The sequence below is a fragment of the Piliocolobus tephrosceles genome, chromosome 6, assembly GCF_002776525.5.
Source record: "Piliocolobus tephrosceles isolate RC106 chromosome 6, ASM277652v3, whole genome shotgun sequence".
Lineage (NCBI taxonomy): Eukaryota > Metazoa > Chordata > Mammalia > Primates > Cercopithecidae > Piliocolobus > Piliocolobus tephrosceles.
The window spans coordinates 96,530,811-96,544,290 of NC_045439.1; the positions used below are offsets into that span (position 1 = coordinate 96,530,811).

Below are 13,480 nucleotides of genomic sequence, written 5' to 3' on the forward strand. Positions count from 1 at the left end.
CTGTGTCACTCACGCTAGGAGCTGGAGGCTGGAGCTGTTCCTATTCGGCCATCTTGGGCACACCCCCATCTTTTAATTTTTTCACACATATGTTTATTGCAGCACTATTCACAATAACAAAGACTGGGAATCAACCCAAATGTCCATCAGTGACAGACTGGATTAAGAAAATGTGGCACATATACATTATGGAATACTGTGCAGCCATAAAAAAGGATGCGTTCATGTCCTTTGTAGGGACATGGATGCAGCTGGAAACCATCATTCTCAGCAAACTATCGCAAGAACAGAACATCAAATGGGAATTGAACAATGAGATCACTTGGACACAGGAAGGGGATCATCACACACCGGGGCCTGTCATAGGGTGGGGGGAGGAGGGAGGGATAGCATTGGGAGATATACCTAATGTAAATGACCAGTTAAAGGGTGCAGCACACCAACATGGCTCATGTTTACATATGTAACAAACCTGCACGTTGTGCACATGTACCCTGGAACTTAAAGTATAATAATAATAATAAAAATTTTACTTTATCTTACTCTTCACACCATCCCATGTTAGATCTTATACCTGCTTTATAGATGAGAAACCTATGAGATTCAGAGAGATCAAGTAAACCCAGAACCCAGAAGCAGAAAAGAGGCTGCTCCAAGCTTCAAAACCAAGCCCTCTACTTCCTAATTTAGCAACTCAGTCCTGCCACTCAAAGATGCCTGTGACTTGCTTCTCCTTGAATTCTTTGTCTTTGTCTCCCTGACCACCATTGAACATCTAAACTCACTTAAGCTGTACCAAACTGTGCTGTGTAGAGTCTTGCGTCAAACAGTGGACTCAAGCTGGACAAGTTGTTTGCTTCATTGGCTCTGTGATGTGTGAATCCTCTGACCTTGCACCAGTCATCTAACCAATTGATCTCCACAGTCCTTATTTGCAAGATAAAAATATCGCACAGAGAGATATTTTAGATTCTTTCTAGAATTATGTTAAAAGTAAAGAGATGACTTTAGGAGCACTAGATTTAAATTCACCCAGAGGTAGACCTGTAGCTAATGCTGCCTTTCTTTTTTTTTTTAGACGGAGTCTCACTCTGTTGCCCAGGCTAGAGTGCAGAGGCACAATCTCTGTTCACTGCAACCTCTACCGCTCAGGTTCAAGCAATTCTCCTGCCTCAGCCTCCCGAGTAGCTGGCATTACAGGTGCCTGCCACCACGCCCAGCTAATTTTTTGTAGTTTTCAGTAGAGATGAGGTTTCACCATCTTGGCCAGGCTGCTGTTGAACTCTTGACCTTGTGATCCACCTGCCTCAGTCTCCCACAGTGCTGGGATTACAGGCATGAGCCACCGCACCCAGTCAATACTGCCTCTTGTTAGCTGCTGAACATTGGGAAGATTATTTACCCCTTTGTGAACTGCATTATTGCTGTTTGTAAAACAAGACTAATAATTTCACTCTCTAGCATTCCCATGAAGATCAAATATGATGTATAATTATGTATATGGGACATTTAGCTTGCTGCTTGGCATTTATAGGGGCTCCCTAAATAGGGATGATAAATATTGAAGACTCTTTTTTAATGACTCTTAAAATTTACTTCAACTTGAAGACATAAATTGAACTGTGGCAGTTCTGTGGCTTTTTGCTAAAATCTTAAGATTTTAGCAAATTTTGCCAGTAGTATATAGCAAAATTTGCCAGTAGTTTAAACTTAGCTTTTTCTGAAGAGGAGAGTGGAAGTGAACTGTGACCTCTAGAATCTTAACTGAGTTATCCTACGGTGTGAAAATAGATAGGATGGGGGCCATTCCACTTTGCCTTTGGCTGTTGTTGTAACTCTCTTGGAGCAAGATGTTCTACAAAAATTTCTGAAATGATTCTTTCATTGATGTAAACACAGGGACACCCAGTTGGAGGACATTTTGGCACTTCTATTTTCTATCTCCCCTGGGCATCCCATAGGGAAGCTCAAACAATGGGGGATGATGGTATGAGTTTAAACTTTAAGAAAACAGTGCCCTCCTGAGAAGTCCTCTTCAGGCCATGCACGGTGGCTCATGCCTCATACCTGTAATCCTAGACCTTTGGGAGGCCGAGACAGGTGGCTCACTTGAGATCAGGAGTTTGAGACCAGCCCGGCCAACATGGTGAAACCCCGTTTCTACTAAAATTACAAAATTAGCCAGGCATGGTGGTGCATGCCTGTAATCCCAGCTACTTGGGAGGCTGAATCAGGAGAATCGCTTGAGCCCAAGAGGTGGAGGTTGCAGTGAGCCAAGATTGCACCACTACACTCCAGCCTGGGGTACAAGAGCAAAACTCCATCTCAAAAAAAAAAAAAAAAAAAAAAAAAGAGAGAGAAGTCCTATTCTATAAAATTATAAAATGAGTGCAGCTACCGGAACCATGGGTGTCAGATGCGCACATCCAGCAGGAGGCAGTCTTGGACTCCAAAGGCACTAACTGTGGGCCCCCAGTTCCTGCACTCAATCATTGGGCCTGGCTCCTAGGAGTGGATGTAACTGAATGCCTTCTTAGTTGTTTAAGTTTTAGCAGCTTAAACTTTTGCTTTTTGTGGACTTAGCAGTTGATTGACAGAGTAGTTGCCTCGACTCTGATAGGTTTTACTTCTTTCTTCATGCTTTGATGTGGGAGCAGACAAATGGCAGAGCAGCAATACTCAGAGTGGACCAGTGCTGTAGATGTGTAACCACTGAATAAATCAAAAATAAAGATCCTCCTGGTGCCATGCACATGAGTGACTGGATGTCTGGATCCTGGGCACCGCGTGTGGAGATCAAGTCTTTCAGTTTGCTCATTAGTTGATTTTGGATGTTTATTCTTATACAGATCTTACATGGACACTACATCCTAAACAACATCTTTACAAACTTTTTTTTTTTTTTAAGGAAAGCTCTTATATCACATTCCCAGTAGGTACACATATGTATGTTCGTGCATTGAAATGAGAATTTCTCAGATCACTGCTAACCTTTGCTACATGAGATGACTCTGATATATTGAATTTCATTTTGTTTTCTTCTATTTCATTAAAAATATAGTTGATACCTATAAAATGACTTTATAATGCTGTAATGCACTATTGGGTCAACATTTGCAGTTTGAAAAACAGTGTGCCTAGACAGTCTAGTGACGTTCAGTTTTCAAACTAATCATCCCAAAGTCTCCTCATATTTCCTCAAATGCACATCTTCTGACTCCTTTAGGGGTTTCCTACCCTCTAGTGTTGATGCTTTCCTGGGGCCGCCCATTGTTCTGCTCTTGATTGAATTTCCTCATAAGTATCACCTGCTTGCCTGGCTATGATGATCATTGCTGCTGTAGTGATTCATACATGTATATTCCCAACTGTGGTTGCATTCCTGAATTATATATGATGCTTCCAGCAGCATTCCAAACAGTTTCATGTAGCCTTCTGTTGTATCCTTCATCTTGAACTCAGCATCAAAATCAAAATCATTATTTTGTCTAAACACTGCAACTTCTCTTCTTAGTCTATTAATGGCTCTCTTGTTCCCCCATCTACCTAGCCTGAATATTCCAGGCCATCACTGACTCTTCACTTTCCTTCACCCTCCACAGCTCACCTTTCCTCAGCTCTTGTTATTTTTTTGCTCACAACTTCTCTTTCACTTTTCAATTTTGACACCACATCATCTCGATTAAAAAAAAATGGCTTCTCATTACCTACAGAATTGAATGTGAACTCTTTAGGGTATGGGACTTTGGCCTCAAATCTTATCTCCCTCATTGCCTTAAATGTGCCCTTTGCTGCACTAAACATTGATCCCTGACTTATGCCCTAGGAAGAAATAAATCTTTTCTAGTTTCTCAGGAATAAGCCTCAATTTTTTTTGATGAATGTGACACTTATCATGTGTTTCTTGCTGTATAATGTCACCATTTGGATTAATATTTATTTAGTTTAGCATGTTATTAGGTACTTTCTAGAGAGTTGAGATCTGGGAGTCACCTTGAATTGCCCTCTCAACATCGAAAGCGTAACTAAGCCTTATTGATACTGTTCCCTAAACCAGTTATCCTAAAACTTTCATGTGCATATAAATTATCTGTTAGAATAAAGATTCTGATTCAGAAGGTCAGGGATATGATTTGAGATTCTGCATTTCTATTTGGCTTTCAGAAAATGTGAGGCTGCTGGTCAGAGAGCCACCCTTTGAGTAGCAAGATTCAAATGTGTCTTTAACCCATCCCTTCTTCCTCCATGCCACTTTTTGGCTTTGAGACCTTATTATTGCTTATTCTCCTAACTGGTCTGTCTGCCACCTGTCCCTCCCCACCTCTAGTCTGTCTCATAAAACTATTATCTAATGGGTCATTACCTCATTTGTGAACTTCCTAAAACAAAAGTGCAATGGAAATTAGAAATGCAGTCGTTGGAGACCTGGCCCGTGAGCCAGGATTGGGTTAGCAGCCTTGCTTGGAACATCCTTATTCTTTTCCTGTTTCCATGGTTTCCTTCTCTGCTAATTCATTTTGGTGAAATTAATTTGGCTGTTCTGCTTTTCCCAAAACACTGATTTTCTTTTTGCCCTAGCCCAAGCCAGGCCCCATGTACTATGGTGCCTGGATTTTTCACACAACTTGAATTTCCAGAAACACCTTCCATGTGTTCTGTCTTAAAGACACCATTGCCAAAACTCTGGGATTCAACAACAGTGAGACTGAAGAAGGTGAAAGTTGCTAAGAGGAAAACCATTTGGAGGATAAATGAAGTAGTCCTTCCATGAAAGCTAGCCTCCCCTCTTTATAACTGCCCTATGGTCATTTTGGTCTCGCTGAGCTGGGGTGTCATCCCTGTTGTGGGTTTGCACAGGGGCCTGTGAATTTCAGGTTTTTGCTCTTGCAGAACTGCCTTATAGGTTAGAGGGAGCAACGCTTTCACACGTACTGCTTTTCTATTGTATTTTAATTTATATTTATTCATTCATTTATCTTCCTTTTTACTGCTGGCTCTGTTGTTCAGTATTAGCTACTATATTGCAAAGTGAACTTTCATTGACCAGGCAGAGGCCAGGGTAGGGCCAGTGAGAGAGAGATTCTGGAGAACAACAGGCGGGGAGGAGGCAGAGGTATGCAGTGAGATTCCTGGGTTTGGGATCCCAGTTCTGCTGACTTGTCTGTATAGTCTTAGAAGTGGGATCCAGCCTCTTTGTCCTGCTCCTCCAATCCTAAGAGAGGTGTTGGAATCAGATTACTGCTTAGCAGGCCTTAAGGACAAGTTACTAGGGCCATACAGAATCTTCTATTTTTTGAAAAAAGCAAACACAACTCTCCTCCCTATAATTATACCACACTGCCCTCAATGCCAGTGAAGTTTTCCTCTGCCCTGTAGGTAGATTTTTGTGTGACCTTCTCAGAAGCAGGAAACAGATTGAAAAATCAGTAATATGTGGGTCAAAAAGTATTTTTCATTCTCATATGCGTCCCTTTGTTGCAAAGACTGTGACATTCCTCCATGGAAGAAAGCGATGAATTTGGAAGAAAAATCCCACCATAACTATTCTCCACCCTAAGGAAATAGCCTCTCTTTCCAATGTGTGAATGCATTTTCCACTGCGTCCCCAGGGGTATGAGTGTTTCAAGAAGTTTGCACTGTGCTGCTACATTCACTAAACTCCCAAGACCCACTCCTTCCCAGACCATCCTCCAGAGTCCCTGCATGTTTCCAGAAACAAATCAAGCGACTGTCAAGAGCTCTGCCTGATATGAATAATAGAAAAATGAACCACTATATGCAAGGAAGTTGGTGGAAGGTGGGAGGCAAGCAGCGGAGAGAAAGAGATTTTCAGCAGCAGAGGGGACCTCAGAGACCCATCTGTAAGACGGACACTTCGCTCAGCATGATTTCTGCATTTATGCCTATTTAATGGTTAGCAGGGCAATCAATAGATTGCCTGTTACCTGGTTAATCATGGGTCTGTTGAGGGGTGGCAACGGGCATGCTGGCTGTGGGATCCATGGGCTGACAAAAAGACCATTGAACGTTGACTGTTACTTTTCTTTCTCTTTCCCCAGGGCAGCCACTGAAGTTTTGGCAGTGTTGCTGAAATCCAGTAAGTACTTTTGAAGGGTGGTTATTTCCTTCCCCTCTGGGTTTAATGAAAGATACCCTCTGGTCTCCATGGCTCTTTCTTTTTTTTTTTTTTTTTCATGAACTACTATTTCTCAAGCACCTATGGCTCATTTCTGACCTTGAAAGCGATAAAGTCATGTCCTGGGTCTTTGGGGTAAGATAGAGAATATTATGGTTGTTCCAAGTACATGACCACAGAGACAAAATAAATATTATCCATACATAATGCCACCAAGACAACGGACGCTGAAGGGCGTATATTGTCTACTGTGGACCTGGTGGATCCTCCACTCCTGTCTAACAGAGCCAGTAGTCCCTAAAGATTGTTGGAATAAACTCCAGGTTCCAGTGAGATTGCCTCTGGGTTCCAGTGGAAGAAAAGATTTTGGCTGGATGGAGAGCAGTATTCCTGTATTTGGTTCTCAACTCAGCTCAGCTCATGAGTCTATTATTCTTGGGCAGGTGGAGTGTTGGGAATTGCTTGGACAATGTTGATGCTGGTAACAAATTTATATTTAAAAGTTGACTCTTTACTCAGTTACTTGAGTGATTGCAAAATAATAGCTCTGGGGTTCTGAATAATTTGAGGATTTTTTTTTTTTTTTGCCTGGTAGCCCTGGCCTAATTACGCTGGGAGGCCAATTTCATGTGTGCAATACAGTAGGAGGCACAATGCACTTGGGAGGGAAGAAGTCTTAGCTTAATGTTTTTACTCATTTTTTCCTCCTTACCTCTTCATCTATTTTAATTTGGCACCTTGGAAACCAGCTGCTTCAATTGTGATATTTGTTTCTCTACAGGGAGCCTGATGCCTGTGGGTAATAGGTGAACTTTAATAAAACTTTTAAATAAATAAATAAAAATAAAAACACTCTCTTCCCCCTCATCCATACGTCTCTGTCAACTATAAGCACAGAGAAAGAGCCAAATCACATGCTGTTTCCCTTTACAGACTTGGAAAAATTAAAGCTTGAATTCATTTAGTTTATTCGAATTTGATATGAGACACAAGTCTGTCCACAGCTTAAAGACCTGCAGGTAGAATGGAGGTGGTAAGAGCAGGATGGGGGAGTGAAGAGGAAGGGGTTATGAAGCCCTGGAGATAGGAAGGGATGGAAAAGTGTTACCTGTGGGTTCTGGGGAGAGGACCATTCATTCTTCAGACTGAACTTGCTTTAGGTTTGGCATCTCGGTTCTCATTATTTATCTGCTCCCTTGGTTGCTCCCAAATGCCCAGTGTTTGATGCAGCAGGGTGAGGGAGTGTTGAATTGCAGGAGGAAAAGATGCCGAGAGCAGCCTGGTAGGCCAGCCTGTAAATGTCATGCCTTGGGAAAGAAGCTATCTCTCAAATCCCCCCAGCCCAGCCTTGGCATGGAGGACTTGATGTTTCATGGGAAGGGAGCCCAGAGAGCTGAGTAAGGCTGGCTTACTTTCTACACACACACTTTCCTTAGCTCTTGAGCTTAGGGTAGAGCATCTTGATATAAATCGTACCTACTTAGATGTGTAAACCTCTGAAAGTAGTCTTATGTCAGTTGTTAACTGTATTGATCAGAAACATAATGCCTCAGCCCAGGAAAAACCAATAGCCAGTGCAAACATGGCTTGATTCAGGTTCAGACCATGTAGCTAGGTTTTCAACACACCAGCCATGCCTAGCAGGCTGAGTATATGGTGCTGGGGCTCAGCTTTTAGAATTTCTAACTTCTTCTTTCCCTTCAGAGCTTAGCTCAGATATTGCCTCCTCTGAAAATCCTTTCACTGACTACCAGAACTTGGATGCCCCTCCTCAATGCTCTTATAGGCTCTCCCAACTCAGACTTGATGACATTATGATGAAATTGCTATTGTCTGTGTCTTCCAGCAGACTGAAAGCTTATGAGGGAGAGCGTCATCTGTATTGGTCATTGTATGGCTTGCCTCAGCACAATGAAGAGCCTGAAAATAAATATTTGTTGACAAAATGTTTTTGTCTTTTTTTTCATTTTTTTAAAAATAATTTTAAGTACTGGGATACTAAATTTTTAAATGAATACATGATTTGTGATTTCTCCCATGTGTAAAAATGGCAGTACTGCCCCCTACTACCTGAATCTAACATCCATGCATAGAACCAATGATCTAAACATTTGTCATTCTCATCTTTATTTACCTGTTCTAATAGGTTAGTGGAGAACTGCAATAGCTTGCTGTCCACCTCATATAAAACAGGTTTTAGTGTCCCATTAGGAGGATGTATAGCCTATTTGCTAATTGTGCTGAGTTGTCTATACATCTCTTGTGTTACTTATAACACAAGAGAGTTGGATGACAGGTTCTCTAACATTCTTTCTAACACTAAATACTCAGCCTTAATGTGTATCAGGGTTTCTCAATGTACCATTGGCATTTTGGACAGGATGATTCTTTGCTGTTAAGAGTCTGTTGCAGGAGCAACATCCCTGGCCTCTACCCACCAGATGCCAGTATCATGCCTCAGTTATAACAAACAAAATTATCTTCAGACTTTGCCAAATATGTCCCCCCGGGGGGGTGACCAATAAAATTGCCTCTTGTTGAGAATCACTGATGTGTATTTGGGCACATACATGAGCTGAAGCTCATTCAAAGTTTCAAAAGACTCCTTCCCAAATACCTTTATTGATATTTCCAAGAAATGTGCTTCTTGCATAATTGATGTTAAATTCCTCAGTATCAGCATCATTCATATGGGTTCATAAGAGGTAAGAACACTGAAGGCAGACTCATTGTGAGCATTTTACAAAGTACTTGGGAGGGAAACAGATTCTAGAGGATATTCAGGGTCTGAGAATGATGAGGGCAAATAGATTTCATAATGAGTAGGAAGTCCAGTGTGTGAGCTGAAGAATTCTGAGATCATGTTTAAGCTCAGCAGGAAAGAGGACTACATTTAAATAGCAAAGTCTGTCCATGGATTTGGGGAGAAGTAATAACAGCATGCCAGGCAGCTTCCATCTTTGTTTTACCAGCCTATCGAAAGTATTGCATGGCATGAAGGTTATAGATGGTACCACCATTCTGATGATGCAGGGGTTGCTGCAGGGCATACAAGTGTCGTGGAATTTTCTATATGTCATTGCCTATATGTCAGTTAAGACCTGATATGGAATGTCTTTCGATTTGGATCCCAGAGTGAGTTTGCCTCAGCTGAACTTAAATTCAGGAAGTCAGTTTCTGTCTAAAATTCAAGACTTCACCATCTGGCACTGATAATGGGAGCGTTTATGTAAGCCTTTAGCTCCTAAAGGCACACTCCTTTTAGCTGGTGATTATTATGACCTTGATCTTTGCTTGTCAATGAGTATAAAAGTTGGCCATTGTAGTCGTTCTCATTGGAATAATGGAAGATCTCATTATTGAACTTTCTCTTTTATCAAGTAGCCACTGCATGAAAAACCAGTGTAGAATATGTGGGTGATGGTAAAAGAGAAACGAACCAAAACACATTTCCCATCTCTTTCTCCTGAGCAATAGCAGGCAAAATAAACCTGGAAATCCTAGGCCTCTTCTCCAATTATCACAGCAATTTGGAATCCTACAAATTAAAAATCATTGCTCACTCAAGGTTCCTTTCTGTGTCTGTGTAGGCTGGAATGACCTAATCCAAATCCTATGTCTTTCCTTGTGTCAGTTCCCTCTTCTCCACTCACATATGCACAAACCCCACCCTAAATTGTCCTGTGTTGAAAGCTTTGCCTTTTTATGCTTTATCCTACCTGAACACATTTAGCTTTCTATTCCTGAAATGTAGTAAAGCATTAGTTAGGAAATCGTGCTACTTATTATTGCAGGCAATTTTTAAAATATAATAAATCAAAACAACGTGTCCTTTGTTTTTCATTCCATATTAGTCTGTTCTCACACTGCTATGAAGAAATACCTGAGGCTGGGTAATTTACAAAGGAAAGAGGTTTAATTGACTCAGTTTTGCAGGGCTGAGGAGGCCTCAGGAAACTTACAATCATGGCAGAAGGGGAAGCAAACATGCCCTTCTTCACATGGCAGTAGTAAGGAGAAGTGCCAAGCAAAAGGGGAAAAAAACCCTTATGAAACGATCACATCTCATGAGAACTCACTCACTATCACCAGAACAGCATGAGGGTAAATGCCCTCATGATTCAGTTACCTCTTACTGGGTCCCTTCAATTAAAGATGAGATTTGGGTGGGGACACAGCCAAATCATATCACCCTTTCTTGTCATCTGCCTTCACTCTGCCTTTATCTCATCTCTTCCTCTACCCCTACCTTCATCTCTGTCTTTCCTCTTTTTTCCTCATCCTTTTCACTCATTTCCTTGTCCACCTTTCCCTCTTTCTTTTTGCTTTCTCAATTACCTTCCATAAGCATTAGACATAAATGCATTTTTGAAAAATTGTGACCCTGGAAGTGGCACTTGAGTAAGCATGTGGCAATGGGATTATGCCTGATTTGTACTGGCTCCAGAAATGAATCTTCAAATAAGTGTCTTAGCATTAACCTTGCTGTCCAGATTTAAAGGTCATATTCTTGCAACAAGGAAACACCTTCTGGTTCAGGCCCTAAAACTTAATAAGGGAATGATGAATATCTGTCCGAGCACTCCAATTTAAGAATTAGCATTTAGAGGAGTCTGGAAGTTTGCAGAAGTTGGGGCATAGGAACAGGAAAGCAAGTTAGCAAAGGAAGAGAGAAGAAAAGGGGGGAGGGAGAGATGTAAGACAGCTAATGGGAAGTTTGGCAGGAAGTCGAGACTTCTCACAGATCTTCCTAGTTAATGCTCTGTCTGGCTGGCTCACAGGGACAGCCCGTCAGCCTGTTGCTCCAGGAGGCTAGGAAGGGAGGGCATTCTAAGTGCTGAGAGCCAGATCAGGAACAGACAGCCTCATGGTCTCAGGAGTTGTCTGCTGTGACCTGGCAATCAGCAATGCAGAGATGGGAGATGGCCAAATGGCTGCTCTACTACAAAATGTCAAAGAAGGGGCCATCTTTGATATGCACCCAAATCAGGTCTTTATAAGAATTCTGAGAGTTCCAAGGAATCCTCAGAATGGCAATATATATTTTAGGATGGTTGGCATTGTTAATCTTTTGATCTCATGACCATGCACAAGTACCAGTGGATCAATGCAGCTGTCACAGAACTTGCATGTAAATTCTGTGTTTCTACACTGCCTGTAGTCTGTTCTTCTGGCTTCTGCCTCTTCTCTGCCTTGATGAGAATGATGCCCCCAAGGTTCTGCCCACAGAGTGTGTTTCTTCCTTTAGTTTCCAGATGAGGGCCATGGAGTCAGACTATGAGAACTGGAAAACACCTTCAAGGTTGTCTCATCCAGTGGTGTTCAAATATTTGTTTTTAAAAATTCATTGTTGTTACTCATTTTTAATTGAAAAATTTAAATGTATATATTTGTGGTGCACAACATGATGCTTTGAAATATGTAGACACTGTGATGGCTGAATTGAGGTAATTGACACATGACACATTTTGAGTAGAGAACTCAGAGCCACGTCTGCCCGGCTCCCATCAATTTCCTGCACAGCGGCCTCTGAGACACATTCACAAAAAACAGGGCTCCTGTGAACCCAGAAAACTATTGATCTTACCTCCCCCATCCCCCTTATTTTCACAGGAGGAAACTGAAGACCAGAGAGAGGGCATGATCCACCTAGATCTCTGAGACTTTGAATGTGTCATGTCCAGCTCTTCTTTGGGTCTCAGCACAAATAGCACTGTTATAGTTCAGAGAACCTTATGTTTATATTTCAGAGAACTAACTATACTGTAATTGATGAATCATGTTTTTTTTTTTGCATATTATGTGTGTATGCATATTTTTCCTACTGGGTATAGCTCCAAAGGAACTGGGATTCTACTGGATCCCCCATACCTCATACTGAGCTACACCCAGGGGAGCTGCTAATACATTAGTGTTGACTAAGAAAGAATTCCAGGTTCCTGACTTAAACCTCACACATTTGCTTTCACTATTCCTTGGTGAAGAGTACAGCCTAATTCCTGTCCCCAGAAGGAATCAAATTGTGGCATGATTATAGAACTGATGTCTCTTCTTCCACCATAACTTCTGGAGAAGCATGCAATATATTTCTGTGATGAGCCAAAAATTTGCTTCAAATAATATTGATAGATTTTTGCATTTGTCACACTGGGATGGACGGCTGTGATTGAGTGTGTAGGAATACAGCATAGCAAGCTACATCCATCACGCTGTTGGTTTGAAATGACAACCCAAATATCTACCATTCATCGAGAGTTCTTAGTATGTCAGGCACTCTATACACAGCCTGTCAAGGAGGTATTATAATCCCCATTTTACAGGCGTAGGAACTGAAGTTTGGAAAGCTGAAGTAACTCACGTCGTTAGTGGGCTACAGGGCTTATCTGCCAGTCTCCAGACCCCTGGGACCTGAGCCCTGTGCTGAACCGAGGAAATTAATGAGGCTAGGTTTATTTAGCCTAAAGAAGATATGACTGGAAGTTGAAAAAAAGTAACTACTGTCTAAGTATTAGAAGGATTATTGTGGAAGGGGGTATCTGTCATTCAGATTAGAAAAGAACACGGTCCATGCCGTGTAAGCATCTGAGTGGGACCCAGCAAGAGGTGTCCAGCACACCACCGTGGCTGTGTAAAGGGCCAGGGTTTCTGCTGCCCTGAGGCTGAGCCTCAGGCCAGCTGATGAATGGTGGGGTGAGAGAGTGAAAGGCAGCCGGAAGAATTACAGACTCCTCATATGCCATGCTGTGCTCAACTTGGCATATGGCTTTTTTTCCTTGGCTTCAAATACAGTCCTCTCTGCCAAAATGTTATGTCTTTTGCGTAAGTCCATAGAAGAGCTTAAAAAGTTTAAGCTAAAGGGATACTACCTGTCCTCGTCGTCCCGTCCCTGTCCCATTGGGACGGTCAGACCCAGTAGGTTGGGTGGATCTTTGGGGCTGAGCCAGACAGCAGCGCATGTCCTTCCTCTTTCGGCCATGTGGTGGTGCTGTTCTTTTAGTTATCTTGGCCGCGCTAGTCCAATATTTATTTTCGGTGAGTAATTTGTTTATCAGGAGGTTATTCTAATCTAATTTGGCCATATTTGCTATTCCACACTATCTGTGCTTCCCAGCGTTAGCAGCTTGCGTGTCTTGAAGGAAATTAGCTGAAGATGGTCTCAGAGGCATTTGCTTAGCCATTATTTAAGGGAGTTAGGGGGAGGCAGGGTGAGCAGAGCTCCGGGTGAGAACAGCCGATGGAATTTGTTACATTTTCCGTGATGTTAGCATGATGGAGCGGGACTTACGGAGGGCAGGAGCATCGAGAGCTGCTTTTTCAGAGCTGCCTCTGGTGAATCCTAGAACA

The 13,480-nt window shown here is 42.1% G+C and overlaps 1 protein-coding gene across 1 annotated transcript in view; it reads left to right on the forward strand.

The window, feature by feature from the left end:
- The window catches only part of AGBL1 (ATP/GTP binding protein like 1), a 606,328-nt gene that overhangs the window by 80,572 nt on the left and 512,276 nt on the right, over window positions 1-13,480 (forward strand). Inside the window, 1 exon segment of the mRNA XM_026448330.1 lies at window positions 6,060-6,097. Coding sequence (XP_026304115.1) covers window positions 6,060-6,097 — 38 coding nt within the window.